The sequence below is a fragment of the Mirounga angustirostris genome, unplaced genomic scaffold (genome assembly GCF_029215605.1).
Source record: "Mirounga angustirostris isolate CCGP_5_RB_7025 unplaced genomic scaffold, mMirAng1.0.hap1 SCAF_4, whole genome shotgun sequence".
In the NCBI taxonomy this organism is placed as follows: domain Eukaryota; kingdom Metazoa; phylum Chordata; class Mammalia; order Carnivora; family Phocidae; genus Mirounga; species Mirounga angustirostris.
Genome location: NW_026991712.1, coordinates 49,031,450 through 49,043,914, shown reverse-complemented (window position 1 = coordinate 49,043,914; position 12,465 = coordinate 49,031,450). Strand labels below are relative to the sequence as shown.

At 35.9% G+C, this 12,465-nt stretch overlaps 2 protein-coding genes across 9 annotated transcripts in view; one reads left to right on the top strand and one right to left on the bottom strand.

Annotated features, from left to right (window-relative positions):
* E2F5 (E2F transcription factor 5) overlaps nt 1-7,961 on the top strand; it is a 24,792-nt gene extending 16,831 nt beyond the window's left edge. Inside the window, exons 3-8 of one of the 4 annotated variants that reach the window (XM_064588150.1) lie at nt 4-167; nt 1,666-1,707; nt 3,170-3,234; nt 3,925-4,042; nt 5,940-5,984; nt 7,162-7,961. In XM_064588150.1, coding sequence (XP_064444220.1) covers nt 4-167; nt 1,666-1,707; nt 3,170-3,234; nt 3,925-4,042; nt 5,940-5,984; nt 7,162-7,271 — 544 coding nt within the window. In that variant the 3' untranslated portion in view covers nt 7,272-7,961. Of the gene's footprint in view, nt 1-3; nt 168-1,665; nt 1,708-3,169; nt 3,235-3,774; nt 4,043-5,936; nt 5,985-7,161 lie in introns of all 4 variants that reach the window. The other 3 variants (XM_054512551.1, XM_054512550.2, XM_054512549.2) reach the window with 3 other exon arrangements.
* On the bottom strand, nt 7,946-12,465 carry RBIS (ribosomal biogenesis factor). Of its 5 annotated transcripts, none has more exons than XM_045896301.3 (4): nt 12,333-12,464; nt 10,057-10,173; nt 8,371-8,487; nt 7,946-8,074 (listed from the first exon to the last, which is right to left on the bottom strand). In XM_045896301.3, the coding sequence occupies exons 2-4, from the start codon at nt 10,168-10,170 to the stop codon at nt 8,003-8,005; spliced, it is 303 nt and encodes a 100-aa protein (XP_045752257.1). In that variant the 5' UTR covers nt 10,171-10,173; nt 12,333-12,464; the 3' UTR covers nt 7,946-8,002. The 5 variants fall into 5 exon arrangements, with proteins under 5 accessions (XP_045752257.1, XP_045752256.1, XP_045752255.1 ...); XM_045896300.2 differs by having other exon boundaries at nt 12,315-12,462; XM_045896299.3 differs by having other exon boundaries at nt 12,306-12,413.

Below are 12,465 nucleotides of genomic sequence, written 5' to 3'. Positions count from 1 at the left end.
AAGAGGTGTAGGTGCTGGCTGTAATACTAAAGAAGTCATAGATAGATTAAGATATCTTAAAGCTGAAATTGAAGATCTAGAACTGAAGGAAAGAGAACTTGATCAGCAGAAGTTGTGGCTACAGCAAAGCATCAAAAATGTGATGGACGACTCCATTAATAATAGATATCCTTTTAAATAAGTGACACATATAGCCAGAGAATTTGTATTTATATATTTTCCAGTCTGAAGATCAGTTATTTTATTCTAGTGTTCTAAAAAGTTTTGTAAGTGAATATAATATTTTAATTTTACAATATCATTCTAACAATTTATACTAATATTTGAAAAGTTTTTACCTCTTAAACTACACAATACGTCTATTAACATTATTCCTGTGTTGCATTGAGAAAAAAAAATTCATCCACTTTCAGTCTACCATTGATAGGATGCAATATGCTAGCTAAAGTGTGCTTAGGGGGTCTCTGAATATTAGAAGTCATTGTTAAATGCATAGGTATATTTAAATAATTATGCTCAGTATTCTGAAGTGGCAAAAATTCAGTAACTCTCAAAGTTTTGAAAAATTAATTTTGGCTTGAAAATAAAATATCAGGGACCTGCAATCAATCCAGGATACTTTCTGCCTAATATTAACTCAAAGATAGTACCTACTCCAGGTTGGGGACCAAGGCTTATGTATTTATCATATTATGTGGGGGAAAAATATTAGGGGTATACTTCATGTGTTTCTTAAAAGCACTATTCTCTCAAATACCAGCGATTCTCTTGATTTGTAAACTTGCCTGTACTCTTATGGAATCTCTTAATGGCATTTATCTTCTACTACCTCTCATGAATTTTTGACTAATGTATACAATTAATTTTTTATGTTGTTTTGGTAATTTGTTGAATAAGTCCATGATCTCATTTGCTATTTCTACAGATCAAAGCTCAACAGTTTGATAACAATGGGGTTTTCAATCTGTCTTTTTTTTTTTTTTAAAGATTTTATTTATTTGACAGAGACACAGCGAGAGAGGGAACACAAGCAGGGGGAGTGAGAGAGGGAGAAGCAGGCTTCCTGCAGAGCAGGGAGCCCGATGCGGGGCTCGATGCGGGGCTCGAAGCGGGGCTCAATCCCAGGACCCTGGGATCATAACCTGAGTTGAAGGCAGATGCTTAACGACTGAGCCACCCAAGCACCCCTTCAAGCTGTGTCTTGTGGAGCCCCCAAATACAAAAACCACTGAACTAGTTGATCTTGGACTTTGCTGCACTGCTTTCCAAGATTCTGGCCATTTCCAGTTCCCTAAACCATGACCCAGGAAGATTCTCAATTTGGTCACTCTCCACTCCTACTGATAGCATCCTTTTCCCCACCGGTATCTTCGTCTCCAGAAGCCCTGTCTCCGTGAGCAATATGCACTGTTTTTCATCTCTCTCAAAGGTCCTCATATGTCACAGAAAATCAAAAGTGACTTCTTGGAGCAAAGGATGGGCACTCCTCTTATGGACCTTTGTCTTTGCCTTTCCAGCCTAAAGACTTTTTTTTTTTAATCTTATCATGTGTGGCAACACCTTCATGCATTTGGTCATTTTGTTTCGGCCTACAGATTTATTATCTTAATTTAAATGCCTAGACCTTGGTATACATGTTGTTCCTTAACTCTTATGACAGTACATTTTCCTATGTAACTCATGAAGACATCTGTAATTGCTTTAATGGTAAGTACTGTTAGTCAGTTTGTTCTAACATTCTTCCTCTGATCGATCTATTTAGTGTAGAGTGATTCAACATTCCCCAGGCACTCACCCGAAGTCATTATTTTCAGGAACTGTGGACATTTTGTGTCATTCTACAGTGCTCTGTAGTTATAGGTTGCTTTTGTTTCTGTTCTCATGACAGTAACTGCTTTTCAGTTTTCATTTCATTGACTGCATTGGTAGGTGTAAACTGTGTGGGAGGGGCAGCTAAGTCAGAGAAAGATTAAACAGCAGTCTCCAAGTCACAGAATTGTAGTGTCAGTGACCAAATTTGAACAAAACATGGTTCTCATTGGCACTGTTTATGAAACTGTATGAAGCAGGTGTGCTGGTCACAAATGAACTCAAAGAAAGCATGAGGGCAGAGTTAGGTGAATCCATTTTATAACCAGGACAATTATTCCTAACCCTATTCCATCCGCTGCCTCCATGTTTTCTCCTTGAAAGGAAAATACAGTGTATTAGTAACTATAGTGGGAGGCGGGCTGTGTTCCCATAATTATAACACAAGTAAAATGAAATTTTGCATACATATTTATATTTAGTTATGCAGGGCTTATTAAATGGACAGTCTTATGTATTATGCACATAAAAAAAAGATCTGCCAAGCATCTTGCCAAGTGAAATCTGACTTCCCAAGACTATATTGACAATATGTGTGGACTTACTGCTTTACTCTGCCACCATATGTCCTGAGCTTGCTTGCTTTTTTTTTTTTTTATTTTATTTATTTGAGAGAGAGAGCGAGAGAATGCCAGAGCATGAGCCAGGGGAGGGTCAGAGGGGGAGGGAGAAGCAGGCTCCCCACTGAGCAGGGAGCCCCATGCAGGGATTGATCCCAGCACTCTGGGATCATGACCTGAGCCAAAGGCAGATGCTTAACTGACTGAGCCACCCAGGCGCCCCTGTCCTGAGCTTTCTAAGAAAGTTTGGGGAAAGTATTTTTAATCTTCAACTCAACAGAGTCTGCTGTAGAGTTTAGCTTTAAAATTAAGTTCACTTAAGCTCAAGTTTTCACAGTATCATATCTAATCTCTAGGATCCCTAGTCACTTAAGTAATTTAAAAATCTCAAGTAAACAATGTTACTTGAGGCTAAAGGTTTCCAGAATTTCAGACTATACAAGACTGAATGAAAGCAAAATTAACTTGAGCTGAATTTGTTAATGAGAATAATAGAGCTAACACTAAGTATTTAGCCTCTTCTAAGATCTACTGTTACATGTATTACCTCAGCTAATCCTCAAAACAAGCCTATGCAGTATGTTATGTTTCTCCCATTTTGCAGAATTAGGAACCAAAGCCCAAGGTCACCTAACCTGGGATTCAAACCCAAGCATTCTGACTCCAGAGCCCATATTCTTGCCACTGTATTCCAAGATCAATATTATTTTCTAAAATTTAAAAATATTTTTTTTCACCAGGTGATACACTTTTGGCCATTCAAGCACCTTCTGGTACACAGCTGGAGGTACCTATTCCAGAAATGGTAGGATAACTTTTCTTAAAATGGATCCATTGTCTTAAGAGGGTCAAATGTTTTCTCTTTAGCTGAATAAGAGCTAATTGTGTGTAAACACTTTTAAATTACTGCTTTCAAGTTTTCTACCTGAAAGTATTGATATCTGAATTTGGATGACTTTAGTAAAATTATAGAAGTGACTGAATTATTTAATTTTGATTACAAGTTTTATTAAATTTGTTTTGAGCTAGAAAATATCAAGGAATGAGTAATGATATGCAGTCAATAATCTTTAAAAAATCAGTTAAAATCACTATATCTCTAACTGATATAACAATCCTGAGGAAAAAGTTCAACTTAAATATCAACAATAATAGATTGCTTTAAATTGGGCCTTTTTCAAAACATTTTCTAATTGAGTCAAAGACATTTATTGACTTTGCTACATAAATTCTATGCTATATAATAATTAGTCCCTAGTAGCTTTGCTTATCCTAATTTTTAATGTTCCAAGGTAGTTAGAAATGTTAATATTTATTCATTTGTTTATACCCAATAACTTTAAAGGGTCAGAATGGACAAAAGAAATACCAGATCAATCTAAAGAGTCATTCAGGACCTATCCACGTGCTGCTTATAAATAAAGAGTCCAATTCATCTAAGCCTGTGGTTTTTCCTGTCCCCCCACCTGATGACCTCACACAACCCTCCTCTCAGCCCTCCACTCCAGTGACTCCACAGAAATCCAACATAGCAACTCAGAATCTGCCTGAGCAACATGTCTCCGAAAGAAGCCAAAATCTTCAACAGACAACAGCCACAGACTTATCATCAGGTGGGTCTAGAGCCTTTGTTTTAAAAAGTCAGAAGGGAGAATATGAATATGAATACCATATTAAACAAGTTGGTGAGCTTTTTTGAATTTGTCAGTGTGACCAGCACTGGGATAGGTATTATGAGGAAAATTTAAAAACAGATCCTGCCTTTAATTGTATTATTACAGATTTGTTTCTTAGGTAACGTAGACATACAATCTGATTGTATATTCAGACACATACAATTGAATACAGTATAATGTGGTTAAGACTGTGTAGAATTATAAACAGTGACCAAGGAAAAGATAGTTAATGGGCCTAACTTTGCAGTTTTCCTTAGGATTCCATGTTTGGAATTAATCGAAATTTGTTCATTTTCCCCCATTTTTACTATTTACATATGTCAGGGTTTTTTTTTTTTTTAATCACAGGTTTGTAAGGCTCTTTTCTCTCTTAGTCACTCTAGGATAAATGATTGAAATGTGTTCTAATTACCTTTAAGAAAAGTCAAACTGGTGTACAATATAGTGACGTTTGCCTCCTTTCTTCATATTCCTTATCACTATACTTTTTATTTGCAAAGCTTAGTTTTAAAGAGCTGAAAAAAGGTCTCAACTCCAGTTTTGGAAATCTTGCCTTCCTAAGTTGTTTAATCTGAAATGAAAATAACTAAAACTCTAAAAACTGGGCATCAGGAATAGGGTCCACATCTAAATTATAAAAATTTCCTTGGGCACTCAATTTTTTTTCCGTGGTTACATGGCTAGGTATTTAGCAACTACTTACTGATTCAAATAAAAGGCCCATGGCAGATATTCTGTCAATGGTTGCTGAATGAATGACTTAGACTTAAGTCATGCCAGTCTAGATGTAATATTGCAGATCATTAAAAACTACATTGTATACAATCCCATGTTTATTTTTACCTTTGGCATGTGTCTCATTGGAATGTGGTGTGAGCCTTACTACTCTGGGAGTTCACAGCTTTTTGTCCTCCTATCCTCCCTCTGTAACTATTTCTGTACTTTCAGGGATAGAATGGGGGTGCACAGTGGAAAGTGTACTCCTTAAAAAGCTTATGATCTAATTATAATCTAATGGGGAATGTATAAAGACAGGCAAGTTTTATGTAGTTTAACTTAAGACACAATTAGTACATTGGTCTCCACAAAGCATTAAAAAATTTCTGTATATAGTTTTATATTTGGAAATAGTAGAGAGAATAATCTGGGGTCGGATTAGAGAGAAGCTTGAATATCAGACTGAGTTGGGACTTCAGCTCATAAGCCAATGAGGATTTGTGAGCAGGGAAGTAGCATACTTAGAACTGTAAACTGGTAAGCACAGAAGTAACACGATTAGGGAAGATGCTTTTGGGAAGCAGAAGGATAAGAGGCAATGGAGACTGAAGATCTGATGTCTGCAGTTATACAACTAGGAGAGAACATTAAAGCTAAAATGGGTGATAATAGGATTGGAAAGAGAAAGATTTGAGAAATATTGTTTAGGCAAAATAAAGTAACTTTGATATGTGAGATCTGGAGAGAAATTTAACAACAGGTGGAATGGAAAGTGATGTTGAAGTTTTAAGGTTGGGTGACTGGGAGAATTATGGTACCACTGACTTTGTAAACAGAGGAGTAAGTTTTGGGAGAACGATGATGAGTCTTTTGATCTACATCTTGAGTTTGGAAGTTTAAAAGTAATGCCAAGCACAGAGTAGGTGCTTGTGAAAATTGCATCTTTCCATAAAGTTCAATTACTTTAACACTGTGTTGTTAATCAAGCTGCTGTTTAAATTAGCTGTTGCATATATACTGTTTAAATATAAACTGCATTTAAATATAATTGCTTTCTACTATTAAAATATATAAATAAAAATGTAACAAAACTTTATCACATTTCTGTTTCCAGCAGGATCTATTAGTGGAGATATCATTGATGAGTTAATGTCTTCTGATGGTAAGTAGTTTAAAATTTTACTACTTTATATATCAATAATGCTTTTCTAGAATTTATAAATGGCATGAGTTAAATGTGGAACCTATATTTTTTAACTGCTTAACATACTATGACGATTCATGAAAAATTTCCCACTTAACAGTAAATCATAGGCATCCTTCAGAATTTTTATTTTCCTGCATTTCGAGAAAAAAGAGCCCAGAAGGGGATACTTATTACCATCACTGAATAAATTTCTACAGTTAGCACACTGGCCCTTTCACATCTGAAGAATTTGGCCAGGAAGAGTAAAATAATATGTAGGTAATCTCAAAACCCAGTTTTGTAAATACCCCTAACTAAGGCCAATTTCAAGATACTAATGTGAAGTACGTGAACTATTACTAACATTAGCCAAGTCGCCATCTGTTCTGAAATAATTTTTAAAACTCTTAAAAATACAAAAAAAAAATTGTAATTACTTTAATAGTAACTCTTTTGGCTTCACCTTTCTGTAAGTTCTTGGATTCAGTCCTGGTTCCTAACAAATATAGCCAAACCTAGGAAGTTGCAACTGTTAAATAAGCAAATGGTACAGTAACCATTTGAGATTAAACATTTCTGTAGAAACAGAACATCAGCAAATTTATTAAGTCGAGTTCCTACTTGTTTTCAAAGTAGTAACTTATTTAGCAGATCAGAGGACATTCTTTGACCAATTTTTTAAAAAAAATATTTATTTATTTGAGAGAGAGAGAGAGAGAACGAGCATGAGTGGGGGGAGGGGCAAAGGGAGAGGGAGAAGCAGACTCCCTGGTGAACAGGGAGCCCGATGAAGGGCCTGATCCCAGGACCCTAGGATCATGACCTGGGCCGAAGGCAGATGCTTAACCGACTGAGCCACCCAGGCATCCTGACCAATATTTCTGAAGCACATATATTAGTGTGACAAGTTCAACCAATAAAAATTTTAGCCTCTTTTTCTCATGCTATACCTATGCATACATTATCTTTAAATGAGAATCTTTCAAAATATACACCAGATACAAGTCAAATTAATTTATTACTTTTTCTATTATATACTGTAAAATATTCTTACATGTAATTTAATTTGGATAGATGTATTTGAGAGTATTTTGTTAAACATTTTAACTGTATGTAAAAACCGTGTTTAACACTGAATTTGTTTTGCTTGCAGTGTTTCCTCTCTTACGGCTTTCTCCTACCCCGGCAGATGACTACAACTTTAATTTAGATGATAATGAAGGAGTTTGTGATCTGTTTGATGTCCAGATACTAAATTATTAGATTCCATGGAAACTTGGGACTGTTATCTACCTCTAACTGTAACATTTTAGACTTCTTAACAACCTAAGTATTTAAAATAATGAATGTAACATCTTTTTAGTTCACTGATTCTGAAGTGTTCTCTAATACTTTCTTTTTAACTTCACAAAACTTCAACCATAAAAACAAAGGGCTCTTTTCAACCACAAAAACAAAGGCCTTTTTCAGGGGAAAATGTGATTTAATACCTACAAATCCCCTCTACCCTCAAGTAATTATATTCTGGGATTTCAGCTTTTCTTCCAATTCTGAATCCTTCTGTTTTTTTCCTCTTATGAGAGGAAAGTTAAAGTAGACTTACGGCCATCTAAAACAAAAAAAAGTTGGCCAACGGCTCATCACTTGTTTGTCTTGTATTTTTTTTACTGCCACGAAACTGTCCGTATTTCTGCGTGTCCTCCAATCCAAACACGCATTCACTGCCACTTATAAAGTGAAGGATGTAAAGTAGGATATATTAACTGTTTCAGTGAACAGATTTTGTGAAGTGCCTTCTGTTTTAGCACTTTAAGTTTATCACATTTTGTTGACTTCTGACATTCCACTTTCCTAGATTATAGGAAAGATCTGTTTATGTAGTTTGTTTTAAAAATGTGCCAATGCCTGTACATTAACAAGATTTTTAAAAATAAAACTGTATAAAACATTTAATTTATTGGTCTTTTTGGGGTATCTGCTGTATCTCCAGTGTATTACAACTGAGCCATTAATCTTGTCGCTTCATCAACATTAACTGGTTCGTTTTCATGACACTGCTGAGGAATCTGAAGGGAGAAAAATATTGTATTTTAAAATGTAGATAACAGTAGTGAACAAAAATGACTTGTATATAATCTATTATCTAACTTAATTTCTTCTAGTCCTACCTTGAGAAGTAAAACAATAAATTCTCGTATTTGGACTCAAGGTTTTAGAGTCTGAATATGACTCAATATGCTACATATACTACAAGGCCAAGTATAATAGAGATCCAAATACTAAAATACATTCAACTTCCTGGCTTTAAAAAGTTGGGAGTTTAATTTATTAGCCATAACAAAAGGAACTGATTTCTACTCACCAGCTGTTTCTGCAAAGGTTCAAGGGAAAGGCCTTTTGAGAAATGGGCAAGTTCCTTTTGTATATCTACAAAAGCTTTATTCACTCTGTTAACTTTTTCATCATTCACAATGTTTATCTTTTAAAAAAGAAAAAAGGCATTAATCTACAATCTTGTAACCATTAATGATATAATATATCAAACTTTAATTTAACCTTGTTAAACCTAAAAATTCATCAGCCCTACCCATTTGTGGGGAAAATTCACACAAAAATTCTTATGGTCTTATTGGGAAATTTTAGACAAAGGTTCTGGTTTTTTAAAAATAAGAATTATGTGGACATACCTTGTATGTAGATTTGGTATAGGCACAGATTCCATGACCATTATTTAATCAATCACTTCTTTACACTCTCTTTACTTTCCTTCTCTTCTCTCCCTTAATCAAACCTGCTTGGCAACCTAGTTAAACTCAACTGACAGCTTTTTCTGAGCCTAAAACTGAATCTGGAGGAAATCATGACTGGCTGGCTGGCTTCACTTTAAGTTCATGACCACAAACTTTAATTTACCATTTATATAGTGCCTGGCAATCTTACAACCTCCATTTAGTAAGTTAGGCCATTTTCTGAGAAAACCGTTTGATCATTTCTCCAACCAGCCTGCCTATCCAGATTTCCCTCTCTTAGATCTTTCCATTAGCATACATAAAGCTTCTAGTACTCCTATTTGAACAAAATGATCTCCTGTCAGTCAAATACACGAAGTTTTTCCCTAGCTTGGGGCCTTTGTATTTGCTATTCTCTGCCTAGAATATGCTGCTCCTAACACTTAACAAAACTTTCGATTACTTGCTCGTTATCGTCTGGATTTTGGCTTCAATGTCAACTTTGAAGATAATCCTATGTAAAATTGTCACTCCCTACCCATATCATATCACCTAGCTTTATTTTCTTTGTAGCATTTATTAAGTCATAAAAATCCTCGATCAAAAGGCTTGATTTAGGTAGTTCATGAAAACTGAAAGATAAAATGTTACATTTCTATGACTACTATGACAATTACTAAGTCCTGGAGAGCTGACTCCTCCTACTACTTAAACTTGAAAACATTTCTTGAAGAATTTTCTTAAAGAATCTACTTAACCTTGAATAAATTTCCCATTTCTCAAATATTTTGAAAAGAAAAAAAAAACAAAAAAAAGAGAAACTCCTTTCTTTTCAAATTTTGCATTTTAAGAAAGAAAGTATCTTATTTTATAGGTTTTTGTTTGAGTTGTAGATATCTTCAAGGAAATAAGAATTACTGAGGAGAAAAAGAGTAGGGTGCTGACCAGCATTTTATGTCTTGCTTCTGTTAAGAGGTTCTTGAATATATTTGAGTTCAGACATATGAACTGTTTCCCATACCATGGTTTTTGATAATTTCTATGCTCTGATAAAACTTAAAACTGTTCTTTGGATAAAATCTTTAAAAAAAACAAACAAAAACTGTTCTTTGGAGACTCATGCATTTGCAATTAAAGTGCCTTTTTATTTTCATACATCTACATCAAGAAAAGGAGGTATTTTTTTTCATTTTTAAATGAAAAGCCTTTGTGAGAAAGGCTAAGAAACTGTTTTAAATAATAGCATTCAGTTTTCCAGTGGCTTTACAACTATGCTTTGCCTGTAAACAATAGAATCAGAATATGTAACTAATACTCACCTTCTTAAGATTAGTAGTAACTGGTTTTGCTTTGTTTTTAGACTTAAAGTTTTTTTGGCTGGCTATATGAAATACATTCCTGGACTTCTGCCCTCTTAGTTTGTTCTTGGCCATTGTCTAGGGAAAAAAGAAAAGGAGCTCAATTAAGCTGCCCACATTTATGAACTATAAATGAATTTAAGTTTTTAAAGTAAAGCTACCAATTTAGTCTAAGAAATTCCATTTTATTCCTGATTATTTTTAAAGTTGCTGCATGTATTAAATTATTTCCATGTCTTTCGTCACTACCAGGTTTTCTGCTATTTGAGTGCAGAGTATCTATCTAATTCTTTTGTCTCTAATACTTGGCCCATAGAAGTACCACGTTAATTTCTGATGGTTGAATTCGTTAATACAATCAACACAATTGCTTTCTCAGCTCTCTGCAGCATCTGACGATGTTAACCATCACCATCCATCCTGCTGGTTTACATATACCATTCTGGTTCCTATCATACCTTAGGATGGACTCCTATCTCCTTCCTTTTTCATTCCTTTTTACTTGCCCCACTTTCTCTCCTATGTACACTTCTTCAAAATCAGTCCTTAATCCTGACTTCCTACCTTTAATTACTTTCACAACTTCCACATCACCTCTATGTGAACGGCTCTTGAAACTTTACATATTTTCTTTGCTCTATAGCTAAACACACACTAAGCCTATATAAATCCTACCTTAGAAACATGTCTCAAACCTGCTTTAACAATGCATATGAGAAAATTTTAAAAATATTAATAGTTAAGATTTATTGAGCTTATAGTATGTGTATAAGCACTATGTGAACATTTTATGTGCTTTAACTAATGTACTCTGCATAACTTTGTGGGAGGTACTATTATCCCCATTTTACAGATAAAACTGATGCAAAGAGGTTAATTTGCCCAATGTCACACAGTTAGTAATCAAGAAATGATAGGATTCAAAGCCGGGGAGACTAGATCCAGAGCTAACATTATGTGATATGGCTTCTCATGTATAAGTGAACATAATGTAGTACTGATTAGTTTAGGACCGGATTACTCCTATAGTCCCTAGGTCCATTTGGTTAGACCATAGATTGGCAGTCTATACCAACGGACCAAATTAGGTCAGGCACCTGTCTCTAAGTTTTGGTAGAACACAGCTATGTCCATTTGGTTATGTATTGTCTACGGCTACCTTCCTGCTACAACTGTGGCCTACAATGCCTAATATGTATTTATTTAACAAATAATATTTATTATCTGGCCCTTTGCAGAAAGATTGCCAAACCCTGGCTTAAGTCATCTGCATTCAAGTCTATGCCTAGTGCTATGTGATGAACCTTCCCGATATTAAAAACTTTGAATGACTCTTCTAATGCATTAGGGGCAGTGTGCTTTGTTCTGGTATAATGCCGGAACCTCAAATTTAGGATAAATATGTCAAACATATCTCCTGCCACCTCTCTGTACACACCCATCCTAGAGTACTAATTGCTCTCTGAAGACACTCTGCATATTCCTTTCTTTCCTTTGCTCAACTTGTATCTCTCGACTGAAATTTATATCCTCCTTCAGTATCTAGCTTCAGTAAACTACTTAGGGACAGGAATGCTTGTAAACACCAATGATACTCCTACTTAAACAAACAAACATGAACACAGGAAACTCATGATTACTACAGAGGAAGTAGAAAATACACATCATATCCCCCCAATTAAATAATCTAAAATCCTTAAAACAGTAAGCAAAATCCAATCACTTATCTAGTATTCATTAATAACTTACGATGTGCCAGGAGTGGTATAAAAGTGATAGACATAGAAAAAGTGATATACATATATGTGTGTGATACAAACACAGATACATGATATGTCTTGCTAGAGGCAGCATACAAAGGGACACAAGAGGGAGGAGTCCACCAGAGTAGTGGACTTGAGAAAGGTTCATGGAGACGGGAATACCCTGGGGGTGGGGCAATATTGAAATTCTCCGACAGCAACGTGAAAATTGGGATGACAAGAGACACAACGAAAAACTGGTACCCTGACAAGGGCTTAAGGCCCCAAAGGCACCGGGGTTTCAGGCCTGGGCCAGCGGGCCCGCTGCCCACTAGGGTCGCCCGAGGGAGGCAGCGCGCGACGGAGCCCAGCCTCCGGGCCTCACTGGCACGAGACCCACCAGTCCAGTCCCAAGCCCCGAAAACTACACGCCAGTCTGCCAGAAAATTTATTAACCTCTCCCCATACCCTCAATACCCTCGTGCAGCAACTCACGCTCCGGCTGACACCATCTACACGCAGAAGATCTTCAGGAAGTTCCGGAGGTGGGGAGGAAGGAGCCAATCAAAATTCCTCCCACAGGCCGTAGTTCCGCCCACCGGACGAAGCCCTACCCACCCAGCGGAGT